Source organism: Neophocaena asiaeorientalis, unplaced genomic scaffold (genome assembly GCF_003031525.2).
Source record: "Neophocaena asiaeorientalis asiaeorientalis breed wild unplaced genomic scaffold, Neophocaena_asiaeorientalis_V1.1 scaffold440, whole genome shotgun sequence".
Classification (NCBI taxonomy): Eukaryota; Metazoa; Chordata; class Mammalia; order Artiodactyla; family Phocoenidae; genus Neophocaena; species Neophocaena asiaeorientalis.
The window spans coordinates 53,589-80,496 of record NW_020174554.1 but is presented as its reverse complement, the minus strand read 5'-3'; the positions used below and the strand labels follow the sequence as shown (position 1 = coordinate 80,496).

Sequence of the window (26,908 nt, the reverse complement as noted above, 5' to 3'; positions counted from 1 at the left end):
TTTAACATTTAATATTTAACATTAATTCATGTAATTTAAAAGATTATCTATCATCTGTCATCTATTTAGGCATATTGAACTTGATAATCTTCTGCCTATACCTAGTAGTGATGTAATTAGTTTATCATTTGTACTCATTCCCTTGCTTTGCTGTAAAGTTCTTTAAAAACAGTCTCTCCTTTTCTGCAGAATGCAGGGTGATCCATTCCCAGCTTTGCTCATCTTTGACCCATGAGCATGACAATAAAACCTTGTCTGGGGCCTCCCTGGTGGCGCAGTGGTTGAGAGTCCGCCTGCTGATGCAGGGGACACGGGTTCGTGCTTGGTCCGGGAGGATCCCACATGCCGTGGAGCGGCTAGGCCCGTGAGCCATGGCCGCTGAGCCTGCGCGTCCGGAGCCTGTGCTCCGCGACGGGAGAGGCCACCGCAGTGAGAGGCCCGCGTACCGCAAAAAAGAAAAGAACACCTTGTCTGCCTACTAACTTCAGTCTGGGAATGACAACAGCAGAGTTAAAGGTTGTAAATTATACTAATTCAAGACATCACCACTAATTTTAGGCCATGTCTCAGCTAGTTTGTTTTGAGGGAAATTTTTGAATTAGATAATTGTTAACAGATAGACTATATTCAATGTTTCCCTTATAAACATATTATATTATACACAGATGATTTTACTTGTAATATTCGTAGCAAAGATGGATAAAAGTTGGTATTTTTGTTAAAAAAATACATTTCACTTAGAATTTGTAAGAAATTTTTAGGCCTAATGTTTACTTAGAGTCTGCATATGAAAAACTTGTATAAGAAAATAAAATTTTATGGAAAATGTAATCCTGCAATAGCAAAGTAACTCCTTTTAAAAAATCAAAAAGTGTTAGTAACACATACATAATTTGTTTGCTAATCACTAATAATTTCTATTTATTAAAATGCTAACTTTAGGACCACAAGTTACTCTAACTTAATAATAAGCTGTTTTAAGCTACCATTACTTTAAATTTAACTCTATAAAGGATAAAGCTTCATTATTTTAAAGCCTTTTAAAATTAAGTGATTCAACTAATTTAAATTGCTTGAATACTTAGGTCAGTATCACAGTTTCAGGAGACTGCTTTATTTACTAGCTATTCAGTGCAGAAAGTCCTATGATTATTTGCCTTCGATAGACGTGCCCTAAGGAAGTGGCAGTGAGAGTTTTCTAGGAGGACAATGATCTTTGAGAACAATTTTTTAAAACATATTCCCTCTGTTTTCAACTGCAAAGTCCAAGCAAGTCCTTAGGCATCCAAGTCACTTTATTTAGATATAGAACATCTAATCATTCAGGGCTAGTGAGAAGAATGCTCCAATGTCTAAAAGTTGGACGATGGGGAGAATCCTCTGAAAATACCTAGAGCTAGAGTTTGAACTCTGGCATATATGCCTTAATTTTTTTAGGCTGGAATCTTCCAGTCAGTTACTAATGAACCATAATGTCTAATGAAATGTAGAATACACTTCAGGTAAACCACTGTAAACTCAAGTGTCAACTGAATGCTCAATAACTGAAATTAGAGTCCACAATCATTTCCTGAAAGATTATTCTTTATAGGTATCTCATTTGAAAAATGACCTTAGAATGACTCTTGTCAGTTTATAAGTTATCTAAGGTGGCTTCCTGTCTCAGATGAGTATATGCACGCAAAGCATCATGCATGTCAGTCTTCATAGACTTGTAGGTCTCAGACATGCAGAGGATATGTATTTATTAGCTAAATTCTACCCTGGAGCTTCAAGCATTCCCATGACTATTTGCTTGGACTGTAGATGGCTCTGGATCATGCAGGGTCTAGAGTGTAACAAATTTAGTTAATCTCTCAACTTCCTTCCTAGCAAATAAATGTTACTTACAGATGAACTCTCTCATCTTCGTGAATTCCATTGTCACTCTCTGAATTTTTCTCAAACATTTTATATAAAATATAATTTAAATCATCACACAATTTAGCTTTCACAAATCATTAGATTCTAACTAGCTTAAGTCAAAGTAAAATAAGTCATAATTTTCAAAATTTTTGTAAAACAATGAAAATGCAGACTTGTTTTTACTGTTAAAGAATATTTTTATTAAACTTACTTGGAACCGGTAAAAGGTGCCATCATCCTTGAGTGTGAGGACATGATCCGAGATTGGAAAGAAGTAGCCATGGGCAGCCATTAGTGTTCCCAAATGGAGTGCCTCAACTGTTTCATGAAAATAAACAAACCAAAAAACACATATAAAAGCTCTCTTTAAAACTGTTGACTTATAGCCATGTAGAATTTTATCTTGTTCCATTTGAACACATTCTTGCATTGGAATTCTCATCATCCTAAAAAGCCTGTCTTTGTACTTCTTCTTTCAGCTCTTCCACATAAGGTACTAAGATGGCTCTGCTTCCTGGTAGTGACTGTGCAATGACCAACAGTGCATGGCGACCAGCCCATGAGAACATAAAGTTATGGAACATTGAAACTGAAGGTTTTTCCTGAAATCACAGAATCTGGTTTCTTCATTTTATAGATGGGACATATTTTGCTATATGTTAATAACCTTACACAAACAATTCTACTTGGCATTTATATAGCACTTTAAACTTTAAAAAGTGTTCTTGCTTGCATCACCCCCTGCCCTGTAATATGAATATCCAATACTATCAGCAATTTTTCTAATGATATGAACCATTACTAGAGGCAATGTTAACAGGTAATGTTAAGGTATCTAGAAAAATTTATGCTGCACTAAGTGAGCGTGCAGTCTGTGGTTGGCCAGACTGTTCTAGCTTTTACTACTCTGTATACAGTATTCTACATATGGACTATGTAGAGGTTTATATGACAATGAAAACATTATATTTTCCCAGTAGTCTGGGAAATAGTTGGAACATAATACTTTAATTTATGCAGTAAATTACTCTCCTCACTTCCATGCCTATATTGGCTAATAATAAGATAATTGTTAAATTTTACCTGTAATGGGCTACTACAGTGCCCCTTTTAATTATTATCTAGCATCTTGCAAATATTTTAATTGGTAACTTCTTCTATCTCCGGCCTCCACTCCACTGATCTTGTCAATAATAAAGAACAACTGCCAATCAGCCTCTTTGTCATGTGTCCAGAGACTGTTATTAAGTGTCCCAGTCATCTTTTCACACTACCAATCAAGTCTCTCCCTGCATAGAATGTTCTTTTTCTACAAAGGAGGATTTTTTCATCACTTATGCATCCTTTTAGTTCAAAGTCAAGGTCTTCTCAAAGTCTAAGCTGCTTGTAAGTATATACCCACATATTCTGTGATTCTTATTAAAGCTCAGGAGGTAGTGTGATATTGTGGGAAGAACAAAACCTTTGGAGATACTCACTAGCTTTTGTTACTTAAATTCTCTGTAACTCTCCTATCCATTAATAGAGGTAATAAACCCACCTTGCAGAGCTGGTATAAAAATCAAATAAGAATATATATAAAGAAGAAGATGGAATAGTACCCTGTGCTATAGTAGATACTCAACAGGTGGTAGCTATTGTGCTTCTTTATTTACACACTGAGTGATTTTTACTTTTCTTTAAAGTACTTTCAGGAAATCCACTTCCATAAATTTGCCTTCAACCAGGCTGAGTGGGGGAGCTGGCAGTCCTAAATAGCATCAGCCAGTTATGTCTTCTTTTTGTGGATTATTTATAAAATTAAAATGGCAAGAGGATCTGTGAAGAATGCTGGCCTATAATAATGAGCAGGTGCTTACAGCCTTGGTCATGTTCAGAATCCCTGGGTGTTCCTGTCTGGTAGCCCTGGGCAGAGCAATATATTACATCTGTTTGGGGATTTCAAAGTCAGGTGGCCCACCTATCTTGTTACAACCATCTTTATTCATTTTATTCCAGCAGTCTGTGGCCTAGGAAAATATTATTAGCACTACTTTCCAGAAAGGTAAATTGAATTATGGCACATGGGGAAATTTTCAGAGTATAGATACAAGAAAGGAGAACAGATGCCCAGAAAGATTAATAGTAAAGTTTCTAAACTCTAAGCACAGGGAAGAGTGTGACTAAAATAAAACAAAGAAACATCAAAAAACAGGTGCTAATGTGTTGATGAGGATTAGAAAAACATAGTGTAAGTAAATATAGGGAAGCTGCAGAAAAGAAAATCAGAAGCAAATGAACATACGCAAGTTCTTACCTTTCTGTATTCAATAGATACTAATTATATGATAAATCATACATTTCTAGAGGGCAAGATGAATGTCTGCAGGTTTTCTTCACATAACACTACCATAATTAGGCCTGCATAAATGTTTGCTGAAGAGAATAATAGTGAATTAGCAAGTAATCTCGACCTCTTTTTTTCGAGGTACAATACTCCGTTTTTGTTTGGTTTAATGATATATATTCTCATTTTGCAACCCTCCAACAGATTCTCATGCTCCATAATTTTATTAATAAGGAAAATTGGTTTTGATAGGTTTTTTAAATGCCTTGAATTCAACAGATGTACATTTGTGGCGGTATCAATAAGATCAAAATTTAGTTTCTGCATGGCCCACACATAGTTCTATGTAGAGGTCAAATCAAACTATTTAACTTAATATATAAGAGGACTGAACTTCTAACAAACCTTATAAAATGATTTCAGGGTCATTGGTCAAACAGTAACCTAGAGAGATTGAGATTGGACAAGTTACATGCTCTATCACAGGACCTCCAGAGAACATGACCAAGACAGGATGAATGGTTAGATGAAAATCAGGGCATCGGGTGAATTTTCTGTCTCATTTAAGGCTATAAGCTTGACATGTAGCATAGCAATAGCAAAAGTAGCTATTGAATCAGTATTTACTGAATGAGTGAATAAGTAAATTTATGAATAAATGACATATGGAATATGAAAAACATATACTGCACAAAAAATACTAGTTATCTAGTGTCGTGATGATAAGCAGCTTACGCTTTGCCAAGATAATTTAGATGTTCATAATATCTTTTCAAAATACTTTTAAAGCTTTTGAGGTGGGACTGTTCTAAGTGTTTTATATGGGAAAAGATAATAGTGATATAAATGGCACAAACGCCACTAAGAGATCTTAGGGTGGGCTTGGGATAGTTTTCTCAAGGTTGAATTGTTTATTGTGAGTAATAAGCATGGAGCTACATTTCCCCATGATCCAGCTGCCCCTGAATCTCAGCACAGCCTTAATCTAATAAGAAGCTGGAGGACCACTGGCAGTCTTGGAACTAAGTGTTGAAAGAATCTAATGGGTAGTCTATCAAGATCACCCTCCCAATAATGGCGCACCAGATAGCCCCACAACATTATGCTTCTTAGCAAAATAATTACTAATAAATCGTCTTGACGTGTTATCCACGTCACCCACACAACTGGATAAACTTCAACAATAAACTTACCATTAAGATTCCAGTTTATTTTTCATTTGGATGTTCAAGCCATGAACAAACCGAGAAGTAAAAATGCATCTCTAAACAACTGTTACTATGTGAACAGCGTAGTGTAGCTTTGTTAAGCCTGACATGCTCATCGCATTACTTCACCTCAAAGCCTTAAACAACAGAATTATCAAAATCCTTTAAAAGTAAAACGAATTCTGCATGGTGTAATTTGCTTTTGAATCACAACTACTTCAGAAAGTTAATAGGATAAAAAGCATACTATAAAAGAGACTTGTGTGTTCAGTTCTATATTTCCATATGTAGAAATATATATTTCTATATTCAGTTCTGTATTTATAACATATTTTCAGAACTCAGTAATATCTTCTTTATCCAGGGATCCCACAGCGGGTAATCTCAGCATCTCCCAAATATACCCTATAATTTCACAGTGATGGAACAATGCCTCTGAGTGAAGAAATAATAATAAAAAATTTCACTAAATCTTCTATTTTTATTCCTGTCATGCATTTTTACTTTTATGTGTATATATTAGAAAATGTGATTGTTTCATTATCAACACAGCATACATGATGTAGCAAATATGATTAGTGTTATGGGGAGAAGTATTTTAGAAGGAAATCCACTCAAAATAGAAAAAAAATGACAGCCGATGATATGAGATCAAGGAAAGAAAAACTAAAAAGTAGACAGAGGTAAGTTATTAAATAGTAAAATAACAGACATTTATCATGATGATTCTGAGTCATAAAGGAAAGACTTTGTTAAACTTGTTATTCTCTAAGAAGACAGGGAAGTGGTCATTAGAGAAATATTTCAAAATATTATACTTTTTTTAGAATAGGCATTTGCAAGGTAAGATTAATCATGTAGAAAAATCACATACGCAGAAGACTTTTTTTCTCCAACAAGGCCAAATAAAAGTGAACTATTACTACAGTTAGGGATTTCTGAGGTAGGTTTATCTTCTCAATAGTAAGAGTTAGTGAAAGAAGTAAGTATTGGGGCTTTTCTCCTTTAAAAAAAAAAAAATCATTTCCACATAGAAAAATGAAGTGCCACTTGCCTTTTAGCAATCAAAAATCAGGATTTAGAAGTGTACAATATGGTGAAATAGATTAAATAAGATAAAATAGATTCTATTTGGGAGAAATAAAAACAGAAGCATAATTTATACCAGCTTTGAAGCTTACACTAGGTAATTAATGCAAGCGAATAATATTTCCAAACAAAGGAGCACAGTGTTGGGTGAAGCAGCTAGGATGTACAAGCCAGCCACTTGGGTTCAAACTCTGACTCCCTCATGTGCTAGCTGTATGACTGGGGCAGAAGGCTCACATTCTCTGGGCCTGTGTCCTCATCTGTAAAACAAAGATAATAAAATGCTGATGTTAAAAGTCTGTTGTGAGGAACAATTGAGATAAATGTGCAATGCACGTAAAATAAGGCCAGCCACATAGAAGTGCTCCAAAAATGTGAGTTATTATCGGTTAGTTCATATTATGAAAGGACACATTCAGTAGCACTTAGTCTACTGCAAAAGGCAGTGGGGAAACTAGTAGCTGGTATTGATCCAGGCTTCTAGATCATGTTAAACACTTCCAACTGAACACTATTTAAAGTCTTCCAGGTGATCAAACTGGGTTATTTAGTGTACAGATGATGAATCTGCTCTGGAATGCACTTACACTTATTCCTAGGCAGCAAAGAACACTACCCAAATCCCAAAGATTTGGTATCATAGTTATAGGAAAAGATTTCCAAAGGTAACATATTCTGCACACCAGGTTTACAATCTGAAACATGAAAGTGCAACAGATCAGTCAGAACTCCCACAGTTCAGGAGCTGGGGGCGGGGAGGAATGATATGAGGACACACCAAGAATGGCAATGCTAATAAACAACAGTGACAGAGGAAGCACAGGAACAGCAGTCAGAATGGAGAGGATTTCTTAAGGAAGCATAATATTTTCCCAGGACTCAAAAAAATTAACTCATTAAGAAATTGGTACTGAAAGTAACAGGATCAAACATCAATGGCCCTTATCACACACTTAGGGTAGAAAAGTCTAGTTGCCTAGTATCAGTAAGTATGACACCTTAAGAGATTATTTCAATATGAAGAATAATGCTGAAATTTTTAAAAAGAGAGAGAAAGACCTATGTGATATTGGTGTGGAGAACTGGTTTAAGATCTATGTTATCTGGTAACTATAGGATATCAGCACATTCATTTCACTGATATAGTATATCCTTCTGTATAAATGGTAGTTCCATCATTGTGTAAAATCAGCTGCACTTCAACAAGATTCTATTTTATTTATATGTGTGATTAGGTGCTAGAATAGTATTCAGATGAGAGAAAACTCACACTGAGTTTATTCAAGAATAGTGTAAGCAATCTACAACAATCACAAGAGCAAGGCAATAATAAATGAAAGTGGAAAGCAACATTCCCTCTAAAATCCAGTATATATTCTGCAAAGTTTCCACCAGTTAGTCTGGTTGAATGAGTTGGAAGGAAAGTAAGACACTGAGCTAACTTTAATAGACAGGGACTACTATATATAAAAAAAGATAACCAGAAAGGACCTACTGTATAGCACAGAAAACTATACTCAATTCTTTGTGATAACCTATAAAGGAAAAGAATCTGAAAAAGTATATATATAAAATGGAATCACCTTGCTGTACACCTGAAACTAATAAAGCACTGTAAATCCACTACAGTTCAATTTTTAAAAAGACAGGGAGCTTCTGCAGCTTATGTTGCTTCAAATCAAAGACAGCACATGCTACTTAACAAGAATGCGTGCATATCATGGAAAAACACGCTCAACTGCAAGTCATGGGATTTGAATGCCAATCATAGTCTAGTTTCTGTGACTGCGTATCTTAAGTTATCTCATTTCTCTGGACCTTAAAGTAGGCATCTGGAAATGCAGGGGTGGATCACTAAACTGTTTCCAACTCTGATTCTATGACATGGTGTGCAATCAACACCCATGCTGGAAGTTGTGGCAGAGATGCTGCCACATTTATTTTGCCTCTTTGTATCAAATGGAAATAGATATTTTTCTTTCTTCCTCAGATACTCTTGCCATTGTGCCTGCCCCAATAACACAAACAATAAATTTAAATGTACAATATGAAATACAACAGCAGATTTGAGTTTCAGTTGCTTAAAACTCAATCCTATGGTAAATTAAGAGTGATTTGTGCACAGAGCAAATGTAATACTTATTCCACATAGATAAAAACTGGATTGATGTATGTTCTATCTATATATTTTCAAAAGCTAGTTGTAAAAATGCACACAAATACCCAGTAACTCATGCCATGTGACAGAATGCCCTAAATGCATTTGGTTTGAAAATCAAATGTCACTCCTAAAGAATAAGCCACATAGTGGGATTGCTGGGTCGTATGGTAGTTCTATTTTTAGTTTTTTAAGGAACCTCCATACTGTTCTCCATAGTGGCTGTATCAGTTTACATTCCCACCAACCCTGAGAAAACCATACTTCAAAAAGAGTCATGTACCACAATGTTTGTTGCAGCTCTATTTACAATAGCCAGGACATGGAAGCAACCTAAGTGTCCATTGACAGATGAATGGATAAAGAAGATGTGGCACATATATACAATGGAATATTACTCAGCCATAAAAAGAAATGAAATTGAGTTATTTGTAGTGTGGTGGATGGACCTAGAGTCTGTCATACAGAGTGAAGTAAGTCAGAAAGAGAAAAACAAATACTGTATGCTAACACATCTATATGGAATCTTAAAAAAAAAAAGGTCTGAAGAACCTAAGGGCAGGACATGAATAAAGATGCAGATGTAGAGAATGGACTTGAGGACATGGGGAGGGAGAAGGGTAAGCTGGGACAAAGTGAGAGAGTGGAATGGACATACATATACTACCAAATGTAAAATAGATAGCTAGTGGGAAGCAGCTGCATAGCACAGGGAGATCAGCTTGGTGCTTTGTGTCCACCTAAAGGGGTGGGATACGGAGGGTGGGAGGGAGATGCAAGAGGGAGGAGATATGGGAATATATGTATATGTATAGCCAATTCACTTTGTTATCAAGCGGAAACTAACACACACACACATACAAAAAGAATAAGCCACATAGTCTTCTGATATTACCTGCTCATGGTACTACGTTTTTAAAATCACTATTCCTTAACGATATTTAAGCCATAATGAAGTATAAAGCTAATTTCAAAGCTATACCCTTGGATCATGGAAATAGTTTTTATGAAATTTCTAAGCAAAACAAGATAAAATTTCCTTTCATCTCTATTTTGCAGAAATCATTGCTTCAACTGGGGGTGTAGTGTGGGATATCAGGACTGATGTCAGCAACTGTTTAAATAATCATTACAACATTCAAAGTGAAAAAATTCCAGTTTGCGTAAGTTCATGTACTTATCAGTTTTCTTTTCTTCTCTCTGTGTTTATATACTGGTTTATGTGTGTGTTGGAAACAAGTTAACCTGCAAACAAGTGACGTCTAGAATTCTAATACACAATATATCCCATGGATCTAATCAATAGAGATACTCTTTTGCAAAGAAAAAGTTTGGAGACTAGAGGAAGTAAATTTATTAAAATGAGATGTATTAAAATAATTTTTCTTTTTGCTGTTTTAAAATCAGCACAAATTTCCATCAACAATTTTCATTTTAAATATTGAAACTATGATTATTGCATAATACTACAATAAGGCAGGTTCAGAAACATAAAGAAGAAATATGGATGAGCTAATAAAAGGATTAACACCCCTCCACAAAATTATTTTCTATTTTTGCACAATAAGCCAGAATTTATAAACACCAGATATTTTTAAAGGATTAAAATCAATCAGCCTCTAAAAAGTATATGGTTTCATAAGATTCTTCTAATAAAATATATAGAGTAGAAGACTCTATTGCCAGAATTCAAATCAAGAAATTCTAGAGGAGTGGCCAAGATGGTAGGAGTAGAAGGACCCTGAGCTCACGTCCTCCCATGGGCACACCCAAATTACAACTATTTACAGAGAAACTATTGATGAGAAAAAACTGGAAGGCTAGCAGAAAACATCTTCTACAACTAAAGATATAAAGAAGGAACAACAACAGATGGGTAGGAGGGGCAGAGACCCAGTATAGTCAAGACCCACACCCCTGGGTGGGCTACTCATAAATGGCATGATAATTACAGTTGCAGAGGTTCTCCCCAAGGAGCTAGTGGACTGAGTCCCACATTGGGTTCCCCAGTGCAGGGGTTCTGCACCGGGAAGACAAGCCCCCAGAGCATTTGGCTTTGAAGGCCAGTGGGGCTTACTTTTGCGAGAGCCAGAGGACTGTGGGAAATAGGGAATCACTCTTAAAGGGTACACACAAAATCTCACATGCTCTAGACCCAAGGCAGAAGCAGTAATTTGACAGGAGCCTGGGGCAGACCCACCTGCTGATCTTGGAGAGCCTCCCGGAGAGGCAGGAGGCAACTAGAGCTCACCCTGGGGACACAGACAATGGTGGCAGCCATTGTGGGGAACTTGTTTGATCATATGGACACTGGTGCTGGTAAGCCCCATTTTAGAATCTTCCATCTAGCTAATTAGTACCAGCCCCAACCCCTCCCACCAGCCTGTCTGCACCAGAACTGGGACAACTCAGTCCAAGCAACTAGCTAGGCAGAGACACAGCCCCACCAAAGAAGCAGGCTTGCTTCCTTAAGACCTCCTAACTCCACGACTGCCCTGAGACCCAGCAATGTTGACCAGAGGTCCCAGGACCAGGCCCCTCACACCAATGCACTAGCACTAGCCTCGGGACCCCCAGGGCCCTGCAGCCAGAGACCTTGGGACCTGGCTCTGTCCACCAGTGGGCTGGCACTAGTCCTAGGACCACCGTCATTCACAGTGGGTAGGCACCAGACCCAGGACCCCCTGGGGCCCAGCCCCACCAACCAGTGGGCCAAAAAACTCCAGGACCCCAGTGTCCTACAGTCCAAGACCCCAGGACCCAGCTTCACTCCCTAGTGGGCTGGCACTATCCCAAGGACCTGATTTTACCTACCAGTGGGAGGGCATCAGCCTCGAGATTCCTTGGGTCCTGGCTGTAGTCAACAGCAGGCCAAGACCAGTTCCAAGACATCTTGGAACCCCAGCCATATTGGGATCCAGACCCTTTCACCAATGGGCCAACATCAGCTTTGGGACACCCTGAACCCCACAGTCAGCTGTATCAGGAACTGGCCCCACCCTCAAGCAGATCAGCACTAGATCCAGGACCCCCAGCCATGCGACTATCAACTCTAAAACCTGGTTCCATCTACCAGTTGGCCAACACTAGCCCTGGTACACAACTGGGGCCCCAGAGCCAGCAGCCTTGTGACCTCTCCCCTCCAACCAGTGGCTGGCAGCCTGTGCACAAGGCAGGCCCTGGCAACCAACCAGACCAGTGCCAGCCATGCTCACCAGACAACCCACAGTAGTCAGCCCATTACAACAGAAGGACCCATGCAGCCCAAATAGGGGGTACCCCTAGAGCATATAGAGCTGGTGATAAGAGAGGAGAGCGTTGCTGGGATGCACAGGATGTCTCCTACAAAACGTGACTTCTATGAGGTTGGCAAATATAACCAACCTACCAAACACACAAAAATAATAAATTAGGCAAAATGAGGTGACAGAGGAATATGTTCCAAACGAAGGAACAAGATAAAACCCCAGAAGAACTAAGTGAAGTGGAAATAGGCAATCTAGCAGATAAAAAGTTCAAGGTAGTGATTGTAAAGACTTTCAAAGAACTTGAGAAAAGATTAAATGAATAGAGTGAGAAGTCAAAACTTTTTAACAGAGTTAGAAAATATGAAGAAGAACCAGAGATGAAGAATACAATAACTGCAATGCAAAATACACTAGAAGGAATCAACAGTAGATAGATAATATGAAAGAACAGATCAGCAAGCTGGAAGACAGATATTCAAGCTGAACAGAAAAAAGAAAAAAAATATAGAAATGAGGTCAGTTTAAAAGACCTCTGAGACAACATCTAGCATACTGACATTCTCATTATAGGGGTCTCAAGGGGGAGAAGAGAGAGAGAAAGGAGCAGAGAACAGATTTAGAGTCATAATAGCTGAAAACTTCCCTAACCTGTAAAAGGAAGCAGACATCCATGTCCAGAAGCACAGAGACTCCCAACAGGATCAAGCCAAAGAGGACCACACTAAGGCACATTGTAATTAAAATGGCAAAAGTTAAAGATAAAGAGAAAATAACTAAAAGTAGCAAGGGAAAAACAACAAGTTACATACAAGGGAACTCCCACAAGGGGAACTCCTGCAAGGCTATCAGCTGAATTTGTAGCAGAAATTCTGCAGGCCAGAAGGGAATGGCACCCCCAACATCAAAACAATGAACATAATGGCAATAAAAACATACATATCAATAATTACTTTAAATGTAAGTGGACTAAATGCTGTAATCAAAAGACATAGAGTGGCTGAATGAATACACGTGCATATATATGCTACCTACAAGCAAACTCACTTCAGATCTAAACTCACTTCAGACACACACAGTCAGAAAGTGAAGGGATGGAAAAAGTTACCCCATGCAAATGCGTATCAAAAGAAAGCTAGGGTAGCAACAGTTATTTCAGACAAAATAGTCTTTAAAATAAAGACTGTAACAAGAGACAAAGAAGGATGTTACATAATGATCAAGGGAGTGATCCAAGAAAATGTAACAATTGGAAATATATATGTACCCAACATAAGAGAACCTAAATACATAAAACAAATATTAACAGACACAAAAGGAGAAATTAACACGAACACAATAAAATTAGGGGACTTTAACACTCCAGGCGCATCAATGGACAGATAATCCAGACAGAAAATCAATAAGGCCTAAAATGACACATTAGAATAAAAGGACTTAATAGATCTATATAGAACATTCCATCCAAAAGCAGCAGAATACACACTCTTTTCAAGTGCACATGGAACATTCTCCAAGGTAGATAACATGCTAGGCCATCAAACAAGTCTCAGTAAATTTAAGAAAATTGAAATCATATCAAGCATCTTTTGCGACCATAACACTATGAGAGTAGAAGTCAGCTATAAGAGAAAAACTGCAAAAAACAGAAACATGGATGCTAAAAAATATGCTATTTAACAACCAATGGATCACTGAAGAAATCAAAGAAGAAATAAGAAAAATACCTGGAGATAAATGAAATAAAAAACACAATGATCCAAAATCTATGGAACACAGCAAAAGCAGTTATGAGAGGGAAGTGTATAGTAATACAAACCTACCTCATGAAACAAGAAAAATCTCAAACAACCTAACCTTACACCTAAAGAACTAGAAAAAAACAAACAAAAAACCCCCTACATTAGTAGAAGGAAATAAATCATAAAGATCAGAGCAGAAATAAATGAAATAGAGGCCACAACAATAGAAAAGATTAATGATTCTTTGAAACGATAAACAAAATTGATAAACCTTTAGCAGACTCATCAAGAAAAAAAGAGGGCCCGAATCAATAAAATCAGAAATGGTGAAAAAGAAGTTACACTCAACACCACAAAAATACAAAACATCCTCAAAATGTAAAATCTCCCAAGACTTATCAGGAAGAAACAGAACATATGAACAGACTAATTACCAGTAATGAAATTAAATCAGGAAAACAAAACAAAACAAAACGAACAAACAAAAACTCCCCCAAAACAAAAGTTCCGGACCAGACAGCTTTACAGGTGAATTCTACCAAACACGTAGAGAAGAGTTAACCCCTATCCTTCTCAAACTATTTCCAAACATTTCAGAGGCAGAAATGCTTCAAAACTCATCCTACAAGGCAAGCATCATCCTGATACCAAAACCAGACAAAGACATCACAATGGAATAAAAGAACAAACTTAACAAAACAGAAACAGAGTTACAGATACAGAGAACAAACAGGTGATTGCCACAGGGAAGGTGCGCAGAGAAGGAGAGAAATAGGTGAGGGAGATTTTTCCATCTCTCTTCATCAATGATATTGGCCTGTAATTTTCAGTATTTGATACCTGTCTTTCTCCCATTCATCACATCCAGTCCGTGAGAACATTCTGATGATTCTACCTGATGAGCTCAGAATCTACCTATTTAATACCCACTTCTGCCATCACCACCTCAGTCCAATCTGGTATCATCTTTTGGCTGAATCACTGCAACAACATTTCAATGAGTTTCCATTCATGCCCTGCTCTTTTCCACAGTGATTATTTAAAAATGTAAATCAGGTCATGTCACTCTTACTAAAATCCTCCAATAATTTTTCATATTTCTCAGGATAGAGTTCAAAGTGCTTGCTTTGGCCTTAAAAAAAAATCCTACATGATCTAGCCACTAGTTACTTCTCTGTCTTCCTCCCCTTCACATATCCTGCTCTAGCACACAGAGCTCCTCACTCTTCCTCAAACTTACCACGCATATTCATGCCTTGAGGTTTTGCAATTGCTGCTCTCTCTGCCTGAGACGCTCAGCACTCTTCCTCCAGAGAGCTGAACATCCTCCTTTCTTCCCCGATTGATGTCTGGTGAAATCTACCACATCAGGGTACTATAACCTGACTACACAGAATAACATAGGATTTACTCACTACATACCATTTTATTTTGCTTTAATTATATGCATATCACTCATTACCACTTATAATTTTACATGTTTATCTATTTATTTAGTATTAATCTTTTCCAATAAACATTTAAGTTCTATGTGAGTTGGAACTTTTTTATTTTTGGTTTGTTTATTTTTTTGGCCTGCTCTCTTATTAGTGCCTTAACTTTCCAGAATATTACAAACAACTAAAAGGTATACTAGCAAAAACAGATAAATGAATCCTACATTATTTCATAGAACAAATTCTTAGAAATAAGTAATGAAGTCAAAAGTTACACACATATTTTTTTTTTTTTTTCTTTTCGGTACGTGGGCCTCTTACTGTTGTGGCCTCTCCCGTTGCAAAGCACAGGCTCTGGACGCACAGGCTCAGCGGCCATGGCTCACGGGCCTAGCCGCTCTGTGGCATGTGGGATCCTCCTGGACCGGGCACGAACCCGTGTCCCCTGCATTGGCAGGCAGACTCTCAACCACTGCGCCACCAGGGAAGCCCATTTTTTCTTTTCTTTTTTAGTTACACATATTTTTAAAGTGTTTCTGTATACTACAAAATTAATTTCCAGAAATGCATACAATTTAAATTCTCACCAGGAGGTTGTAAATGTGTTGGTATCCCTGCAAACTTGTGAACCACTTGGCATTACTATTTATTTCCTCATTCTTCATTTGATGGAATAAATGGTGTCTTGCTTTAATTTGCATTAATTTGAGGTGTGCTGCATTATATTGAATTTTAGATAAAATGAATAGTCTTATTATATAGAGCATGAGTGAAAAAAAAAAAAAGACATCCACCAGTTTCCAATGAAAGCTTTGAGAAAGCCTGGTGTAGACTAGTCATGGAATGATATTAGACTCATGGTGAAGAGAAAGGTCCTTTAATTTATCTCCAATTTGCCTAAATGTGCTCTCCCTTCTAATTTTTGTCACTATTCATTCTGGATTTGTTTCCTAGGCTTATCTTATATAATTAATTAATAAAATTATATCTCCTTCTTATTTCCTTTAAACTTTTTCTCCATTATTGATTCATACCAGGTTTTAGCAATTTATGAGTCTTCATTTCTTCACCCATCTATACGTCCATATATCCATCCTGTTATCCATACAATTATTCACTGTATGCTTAGTTTCATCCCATGGATACAAAAGTGAATATGATGTTGTCTCTAGGTCCATCCTCAAGAGACTCACAATGCAGTGGAATATGCTGTGCTTAAAAATTCAAACAGTGACTTCTGGTTTCAGCTGAGACAAGTAAAGTGCTTAGAAGTTGTTACTCTCATCCTTACAACAAGGAAAAGCTGGACAAGCTGAAAATCAACTAAATTTTTTCGACCAAAGAACTGAAGTTGAAGGACAAACCTCCACCCCAAAGTCTGCAGAGACAGACTCATCCAGGGACACAGCCAAGATTTACTTACTTTGAGGAGAGCTGTTAGATCCATTAGCTAGTAAAACACTAAAATAACAATTTTGACAAAGACCTTGGGGCTAAGTATAGACTAGCAGAAGAGTGAGAAACACCAGGGGCTTGTCCTGGGGAGGCACCACACCTTCATGGGCTATAATTCTAGGATCCCACTAGATCCCTATAATGAAGACCCAAGAAAGACCCCTCATGGCTCTCAAAGGAGGAGAGAAAGAATAGTCATTATGAAATATTCTCAGAGCTTTCTCCACACACAGGACTATACTGCAGGGGAAAAAACTTTTCCAGACTTATTCCCACTGGAGAAAGGGCATTTCTTCCATGCCAGCCCTCCCTAGACTTCCTATCTCACCTAGCCAAGAGGAAAGAAAACAGCTGATAGGAAAGTATTTCAAGAAAATAGTTTAGGAAAGCTACAGCCAGGGAATAAAGGTAGTTGTAAACAGATGGAAGATCTATACAACTGGAGAATATTTGTGAAGGTCACAGCTCCAAGACACAGGCATATTAACACACTGGGATTTAGTTGGAGATTATAGAATTCCCCCACTCCTCAATACCTAACCATAACACCTGAAGGATCCAGTATAATATCAGGACATTACACCTCAAAGCTGTAATAAACAGATGTTCTCTGAGGTGGAGTGCTTAGAGAAGCCCAAAGTCAAGCGCAGGGACAAAAATGAAAGCATTAGAGGAATGTGAAGCCTCTGTCATTGATCACTATAGCAAACATTAAACACAGCCCAACTACTTGCCAGATTACTAAAATTCAGTACATTAAAGGCCTTAGTTCCTATTATAAGGAAGAGGATGCCCAGCTTTCAATGAAATTACAAGGCGTGCAAAATGCAAGACAAATATAGTGTAAAGAAACAAAACAATCATCAGAACCAAATCAGATATGACATAGAAGTGGAAATTATCAGAGAGGAAATTACAAATAACTATGATTATTCTGGTAAGGGCTCTAATGGAAAAAGTGGAAAATATGCAAAAATAGATGGGTAATGTAAGCAGAGAGATTCTAAGAAAGAGTCAAAAGGAAATGCTAGAAATCAAAAACGTTGTAACAGAAATGAAAAATGTCTTACTGGACTCATTAGTAGACTTCATAAGACTGAGAAAAGAATCGGTGAGCTCGGAGATAGAAATCCACCAAACTCAAATTCAGAGGAAAAAAATAATAAAAAAGAACAAAACAGAGTATCCAAGAATTGTGAGACAATATAAAAAGGTTTAGTATGTGTATATGTATGTTTAGTATGTGTATATGTGTTTAGTATGTGTATATAGAATACCAGGAGAAAATAATTCAGCAGAAGAAATATTGAAATAATAATGGTGAGGAACTTCGCAAAATTAATGTCAGACACCAAATCTAAACCCAGGAAGCTCAGAGAACACCAAAAAGAATAAATACCAAATAATCTAAACCTCTGTTAGTAAATTAGGCATACTTATTAAAGTTAGGAGGCCAGTTGGGAGCTAGAAGGCATTAATAAAACTAAGGGTGCATGTTTGTAAAAAAGTGAGGTGATGGGAATTTGCCTATTGTACAGGGACAAGACGCTCTCCTTCCTTAATAGCTGTTCACTACACACCAGATCGAGTAGAAAGGTCCCAGAAGAGTAAGTAGTTCAGTAGTCGTGTGATCCAACCCACAATATCATCTTATCTCCTGATACTTGTTGGTATAAATGTGTCATTCCAGAAACGCTGTTCTACTTACTCACTCTCCTGAACTGTATGAAAAGAAATGTCTACAACTGCTACTTTTCTAAGCTGGAAGCATGTGGAGAGCCCTTGAATCATGTTTAAAAAAGAATTCCTGCTGGGTTTCAGGATACTTTCTAATAGCTTTATAGTTTTTGAAAAATTCTCAGAAAAATAAAGTATAACCTAAAGCAGCGATTTCACTTAATATGATATTATTTGAGGCCTAAAGATAAACTTCCAAACTATGTTGTCTTTTTATGATTTTTATGAGACTCATTATGTCATTGCTAAGCTTTTGCTTGGGTTTTCAGAGTGCTGCAATATTTCAACACGTAAATCATGTTTTATTTCTAACAGGAGCTACTATTTGCTCATAAAACTCATTTTCCATGCAATAAAAACAACTTCCTTAGGTTGGTTCAGAAAATTTTCCTGCAGTTGGATAACATTTATCCTTGCCTTTACTTAGAGAAAACTAGATTATATGAAACCTCTGGATTGATAACCCCAGGATGTTTCATTTTCTGTTCTATAACTAAATGCTTTCTTTGTGATGTAGGGTAATGGGAACCTAGGGCTTTTCACTTCAAGATAAACCTTTATCTAGAGCTTGAGTCATAAATATGAAAATGCTCTCAATATAACGTTAAATGAAATATGAAAGATAAAAAACAGTCTATTTTTTATGTTAATATTCTCTTTGTTAAAAATATTCAATTAAATAATATTTAAATGCCCAATAGGTATGCCAGGCATAGTAAAGATGCTAGATATGGAGCAAAGAACAAAACAAAGTCCTTCTATTTACAAAGTTCACAGTCTAGTGAATATCTGTCCCAGACTTTGGAAAATGTCCTGAAATCAGACCATGATGTGACAACAGAAGGACAATCCAGGCCTGTCAACAGGGGTGGTGTTATGTCAACAAGCCCTTGGAAGAGGTCAATCCAAAAACATATCCTTAGAAAAGGTCAGTCCTCAGATGTCCTTGGAAAAGTCCAATCCTAGAGTCAGCTATGAGAATTTAGAAACTGTGGCTAAGAGTAGGATGAAGGCAAATTTCATCTTTTCTCATTGGCTAGGAGTTAATTTAGCCCAGATGCTGGGCCTGAATATGCCTGGAAGATTGTCAGTGTTGGGGATGTTGGCCACTGTCACTAGACATGAGGAGGGCAAGAGGGAATCCGCTTCTAAAGGACTCAAAGACAGATCTGGACTGTGAAGGGATAATAGTTACGCTTCCTGATGTATTTTCCTTCTACTCTCCATAAGGCTCAAACAAATCTTGTGTAGAGTCAGAGTCTGGGAGATGAAGGTAGAAGTCTGGGAAGAAGTGCAGGCTTCGTAGCTTCCAGGAAGGAATGGTGCCCGTAGCTGGGGTCAGGCGATGGTGGCAGGGGGTCATTGTGCTGGGACACAGCAAACTTATAAGGGCAATTGAAGCTGTGGCAAGGATGTGGGTATCACAAACAGATGAGGGCAAAGGGACATGAGATACTGGTTCCTGAGTGGCCCAGGAAAACTCCCAGATGTGGGGAGGGAAAGACACTGAGTGAGACAAGTTCCAATGAAAAAACTCAGGCCTTCAAAGAAGACTAAAAAAATGTGCCAGAATTTTAGTGGTTATCTGACTGCTTTTTATGAGAACTTTTTATTCTCCTCTTTATATTTTTCCACATTTCCCAAATTACATATGGTGGACTTACATTGCTTTTTAATAATCCAAAATGTTTTAAGAAAAATGTGCGCATTATAGGGTACTATGTGTGACATCTGACATCTATCCCCCAAAAAGATATATTGAACCACCTACAAAGCAGAAGGCACACTTGAGGAAATACCCAAGGAAAACCTGGCAGATCGTTAAATGAAGGCCAAGGCTTCACTGGTGAAACAGTCAGAAGAAGATTAAAGAAGTGGTATGTTTATCATTGCTTACACAGCAGCTCCCAATTACCCAAACCACAGATATTTTAATGGATGAAACTCAGCAAAGGAAGAATCAAATGTCAGGTTTGCTGAAACAGACAAGTAACCCTCCAGAGTCTGAAAATCTGACACTTCCTTTTGGCCATTCAAAAGGATCAAAGTGCTAGTGACACCTGGAAGATCCCCTTCCAAAAATTTAGATTAAATCAAAAGAGCCGTTATTTATAGAAAAATGACACAAACCATATTCTGAGTGTGTGCCTCAGGTGAAATGTAGTTAACCAGAATTCTACAGTATGTACTCTAATGGGCCTTGGTGCCCAGGTATTAGGAAGGAGGAATTCTGGATAATTCAAGAGGTCCAATCACTTACATTTTAATATAACTGCAAAATTTAAAAAAGCATTTTAGTTTTATTAGACCCACAACTTTCTCATTTACATGGGAATTTTCAAAATTTAAAAATCATATTATATGTTACATTGAATTTCTCAGACTCATTATTTTATAAAGCATAATCTTTTTACTGTGAAAGAAGTAATTTATGTATGGTTTGTGACCAAGTGATAGTGAACAGACCGGTATATTCATGCCATAGTAGGATCGTATTTAGGTTACAAAGCTTCTATCAGCACTCATCATGTTTTCTGTACTACTGTAGCTAGCATTTCCTAGCATTCTTAGTTGTAATAAAAGGAAAGGCTTCACAATTATGACATAGGAATAGAGCAAGTAGTATTGCCCTCAACTCAAATACAGAGGGGGAAAAAAACCTAACTCATTCTTCAGCTAGGAGATAAAAACTACTGTTATATTTAATAAAAGATAAAGGGGCCTGACTTTTTAGATAGCTTTTACACAACTGTCTATGGCTCCTTCTGGATAACAGATATAATCACTTACATTTCCCTTCTTTTTCTGAGTAGCCTACCTTGATGAATAGATATATTTTCAATATCTTATGCTCTAGGCCTTATTAGCTTTACCAGTCCTTTCTACTTTTCTTTCCTTCTTTCTAATTTTTAAAAATTTTTCCTACTTTCCTTTCTTTTCTTTTCTTTTCTTTATTTATTTATTTTTATTTTTTTGCGGTACATGGGCCTCTCACTGTTGTGGCCTCTCCCGTTGCGGAGCACAGGCTCCGGATGCGCAGGTTCAGCGGCCATGGCTCACGGGCCCAGCCGCTCTGCGGCATGTGGGATCTTCCCGGACCGGGGCACGAACCCGCGTCCCCTGCATCCACAGGCGGACTCTCAACCACTGCGCCACCAGGGAAGCTCTCCTTTTATTTTTAAAAGGTTGTACATGCCCTATTTCTTCTTCAAAACAAAAATATTCAACTTGGCTTATAAAAGGAACATGTGTACATAAAAAGGTTAATAATAAAGAAAGTGAAGACCTAAAAAGAAGAAGACAGCAAATAGGCCAACCAGCTCCTAGAAGAATTTAGACAACACCACAGGGCAGTTTGGTCTGTGGAGTAATCTTTATTTTTGGTTTTTCTAGTGGATAAGATAGAAATATCAAGCTCTGCTGAGACAGAAAATGCTCCCAAGTGGAATTAATAACCTAGTTAAAAGTACACTGAATGATGCTATCATTATGCTTGTTCAAGTTTTACAAACGAAAAGACTGCAATTCTAATTACATTCCCAGCTACTTTTAGTATATTCCTTAATAAATAGTTGACAACTATAAATAAAATACAGAAAATCATCCACTCAGGTAAACTTGAGAGAGGTTACAAAACTCTGGGACTGACATTTATAGATGCATGTGCTAGCCAGTACAAATCAAATGACGGAACTAACATAGCTAGAGGGTACCTGCTGAATCTCTAACAAATGCATTGTGTTGGCATCATGTCTGACACAGCAGGTGTGAATCCCAGCTCCACATCTCAGGTCTGTTCTGAGTCTTAGGAACCTCATCTGTAAAGTGAAATTGATATTCCTTGTCTGGACCTGAAAGAGTTCATTTTTTGATATCAAATGTATCTGGATTTGAATACTGGTTCTCTCTCTCTTAGTAGTTTCACGATCTGAGACTTAGTTTTCTGGTCTACCACCTACTTTATGAAATTTCTCTCTCTTTTTTCTTTAAGATTGAATAACATACAGTTGACCCGTGCACAGTGCCGACCCTCTACACAGTTGAAAATCTGAGTATAATTTTACAGTCAGTCCCCTCCATATCCAGGGTTCTGCATGTTCAGATTCAAAAACTTCAGATTGTGTAGTACTGTAGTATTTACAATTGAAAAAATCTGCAAATAAGTGGACCTGTGCAGTTCAAACCTGTGTTTTTCAAGGGTCAACTGTATACCAAGTTTTCAACAGGTGCTTGGCATACAGTTGGTGTTCAATACATGTGAACTTTTTTGTCTCCTTCCTATTTATAATGATTTAAATAGGAAGAAAACATACAGTATGGTACCTGGGGACACCCAATTCATTAATGCTAATGTATTATAATTTTTTTCTACTGTTACTGCAATATAGTAATCAAGCTGGGAGATGAAGACAGCCAGAGCCCAAACCAGAAAAAGCATCTATCAGCAGGAAAAATGGCCTGCCTGTGGCTAAAACCATGGCAGACAAGCTGGGAGTAACAGCCTCCATTCTGGCAATCAAAACTTTGATTTATGGACTTTATGAACATTTTGCAGTACATTCTGGGTTTTGAGTTCTAATTATGTACAGCAACTGCATTATTATATTAATAAAATGACAATAGAACTCACTTTCTCCATTATGAAATATGGTATTTAAATGCAAATGCAAAACATAAATAAATAGATAGAAAAATGGGGGAGAGGAGGAGAAGGAAGTGTGGCTAGGATATAAGTTAAATGAAAGAGTTGATCCCAATAGGCTAGATATGACTGGGCTTTACTTGTTGGTATGGATTACTTTGATTGGAAGATATCATAGAGTAAACATTTGCAGACTTTTTAACTTTCTGCCTTGCTAGAGTATTCCCAAGGGGCAAAGGCCACCAAAAGACAGGCTCCTGATTATATTCCATATAAAGATACCGTGATTTGTATTTTAAAGAACTGGGATACCAATAGAATATATGAAAAAAGGAATTACTGCTCTCTTCTCAGGAGAAGCTAATAAGTCACTAAAATGAATACATATAGGAAACTATGGCTCTTGCTCATCTCACATGAAAATAATTAGAACAATGTATAGTATTCCCTATGTACATATGAATAACTATGAAGCTCTGGCTGCAGTAGCAGGGACATGGGTTGGGAGCAGGTACTCAAAGATATGAGGAATTTATTAGTGCTTTCTTTAAGCATTATTTAAAACAGAAAAGGCACATTTGCAAGATGTATGCTTGGGTAATATCTATCATTCTGAACAAGGTCAAAGTAATCAATCTTGTTAGAGGTGTGTATGATGGCTCCAATCTATGATTTCTTGCATATTATCATCAAAATTTAAAATTATGCCGTAGAAAGAAAGAATATTTTCCTATACTGGTTCATTAGCACTGAAACAATAAATAATAAAGGGGTCACTTTTATCTATTTCATATTGACATGATAACTTGTAGACTGGACAATAAAATATGTATTTTTATAGGTGCAGAGTGTTTGAAATGCTTCTTTCCTCCCACTACCCAAGTAAGACTATTGTTTGAAACAAGAGCATACAGCAAAGATCTCTTTTTATTTTGCCTATAATACATATGAGTTGAAATATATAGGAAATAGCTCTAACAAAGGGTATGGCCAGGATGCAATAGGTAAGTACAATAACAAATCCGAGAAAATCAATTTCTTTATTCCAAAAGACACTATATAATGAAACATCTGGTCAGGTGGATCTATGTACCTCTCATGGTTGCCAACCATTTAAGGAAAAGTAGAATCTAGGTCTGAAATAATTGTGCAAAAAGGAGCATACACACAGGGTAGAGATTGGAAGACATGTTTCTATGTATTTAAACAGGTTTTTGTCATAATTTCCTCTCAGTTGATTCTCCAATTGTAAAATTGGAGATTCTCCAATTGGATTCTCCATTTGTAAAATAACTATGTCTGAATGACTACTTCTTGACATTTTTGTGGTATTCAAATGAAATGATCTATTTAAAAACTATATGGAAAAAGCATGAAATGCTTTGCAAGTAAACGTTATCAAGGATAACAGAGATACTATATACTTTCTCAATTCTGATACATTCTGATTTCACTGGCAAGCTAACCAAATCCATAGAATACTAAGGCCACTTGTAACAGAGTTTTATTATATTTAACAGAATTTATATCACTTTTTCTAGAGAACTTGTGGCAGGATTTAGAGGCAGATGACAGATGGTATAATGGTGAACATAATAGGTTGATTCAATTAATTCAGTGACAAGATATTCAATCCAGTTTGATAATATGTAAGCAAAACATCTGGTTGAATCTCAATTTTGTCTGAATCTCAATCTTCACAGGTTTTTTTTTTTTTTTTTTTTTACAACAGATGATACTTCTAAAGGAAGAAATTTTGCAACTATTCAAAATTAAGTTTTTATCCTGGATAAATCTATATTTATCCTTAATCTTATTCTTCTGTCTGCATTTTAAACCATTTGTTTATTTATTTATATTTTGGCGGTACGCGGGTCTCTCACCATTGTGGCCTCTCCTGCTGTGGAGCACAGGCTCCGGAGGCACAGGCTCAGCGGCCAAGGCCCACAGGCCCAGCCACTCCACAGCATGTGGGATCCTCCCAGACCGGGGCATGAACCCGTGTCCCCTGCATTGGCAGGCGGACTCTCAACCACTGCGCCACCAGGGAAGCCCCCTAACCATTTCTTTTATATTGGGTTTGGTTTAGATGAAGAAAAGTTCATTTGAAATTTCTTCCTCCTCACTTCTCATCTATTTAGGAGATCACAAACTAAATCAGTAGTTACCATAAACTTGATATCACTTCAGTGGATTCCCATTAGTAAAAAAAAAATCAAGTGATAATTGGGAACTGATTGATCTTGGCACTTCAGTCAATGATTGGAGGGGATATATGTTCTCTGCCATTATGTTCTCTAGATTTGAATGAAGCGACAAGACCAACATGTAAAATAAAAAATAAAAGCTAATAAAATTAAGCAAAAACTTGAGTGCTATCAAATGTAAATATGCTCAGAAAATATTCATTGTAAAGGAAAGCCAACGGGAGCTGAATGATGAAGAGAAGGAATAGGTTGTGTTTGAAGGCTAGTATAAAAATTGCATATGTTTTTAAAGAATTCAATTTAGTTAAATGTGCTTGCAAATGTTCAGAGTTTAAAAGAATCTGGCCTATTTAAAAATAAAATCAGGATTTTGGCACACTTGTATGTTGACTCATTTGAGCTTCACAAAACATTGTAATAAAAGCATCTTACTGAAGAAGAAGAAAAGAAAAAAATAAAGAGAGAAATTAAGTAACTTGCCCAATGCTCCATAGACAGTAAGTACAGATACAGATTCAAGCTCAAGCATGTCTGCAAAGCCCATTACCCATCTTCATTTCTAGGATGCCTCTCAAGGAATACTGGGATCTCAAGAAGCATGGGCTGACAAAGAGAAGGAGAAAGGTAGAGCAAGCAGGTTGCCACTCAGGGAACATAGAAATATTTAATGTTCTTTGATATCCACGGGTCACAGTGAGACTCATGTCAAATCCTAGCTACTCATTAGTCTGAAGTTCTACTCACCTTGGTCATTATCACTTCAAGAGTTTGGTAAGAGTGACCCTTCCAGGGAGAGGCAGCAAGGATCACAAATGAGCAAGGTGATATCAAGAAGTTATTGATGTCTGTCAATCATTTTGTGAAGGATGCAAACTTCACCAAAGCTTTGTCTTAGACAAATTCACTCAAATCACATCTATAATTAGTATGATATGATATTGGACATAAAGCATATTTACTAAGAAAAAATGAACAGGTTCTGGAGGATGAATTTTTCAACTCCAAGTCAAAAGCTAGTAGGACATACCATAGGAGGGCAGACCTGAAAGGCAGAAGAAATACAGATGTGGAAGATTTTTGTAGTAATTGCCCCAATTTGCTTGCACTCTTCTGCATCCGTTTTTGAATGTACCTTCCTACACTGGCTCTGTTCTTGGCCATGGCACTTGCTTGGCAAATGAAGCAATAGAAAATGTGACACTAGCAGAAGCTTGTGTTGTATTTGGAACCCAGAAAACACCATGGTAAAAAGCCAGTGCTAGCAGGTTGAAGGATGAGAGAATGAGAGGCACCTGGCTGACAGCCTACCAAATACCAAATATGCCCAAAATCCTAGATCATCCACCCACCAGCTAGCTACAGTCCATCAGAAAGTCCAGCAGGAATCAACCAAGTAAACTCTGGTCCAGCCAGTCCACAGAATCATGAGCTAAATAAAATAGCTGTTTGTTCTAAGCCACTAAATTTTGGGGTGGTTTGATACACAGCAAAACCTAATTGACATGATAGAATACTATTTCAAACAATGGGGAAAAGAACAAGCACAAAGTTAATACCTTTACCCAAGAGCAGAGACCACCTGTTTCTTTTCCTAAATAAAGACCTGGTGACGCAGAAGGATCATACTGCAAGGACTGTATGGTTTGTCCAGGCAGAGAGGACCTCAGACAACTCAAAGAACCCCATACTTCAGAATGGTAGGAGAGCAGCAGAATTATTCTCATGCAGCTGGCAGTAAAACAGAAATATGCCACAAGG

The 26,908-nt window shown here is 37.3% G+C and overlaps 1 protein-coding gene across 2 annotated transcripts in view; it reads right to left on the bottom strand.

Moving 5' to 3' along the window:
• Positions 1-26,908, bottom strand: part of RGS7 (regulator of G protein signaling 7) — a 176,707-nt gene that overhangs the window by 132,157 nt on the left and 17,642 nt on the right. For both annotated transcript variants that reach the window (XM_024757460.1, XM_024757459.1), the window contains exon 2: positions 2,117-2,223. In XM_024757460.1, coding sequence (XP_024613228.1) covers positions 2,117-2,197 — 81 coding nt within the window. In that variant the 5' untranslated portion in view covers positions 2,198-2,223. The remainder of the gene's footprint in view (positions 1-2,116; positions 2,224-26,908) is intronic.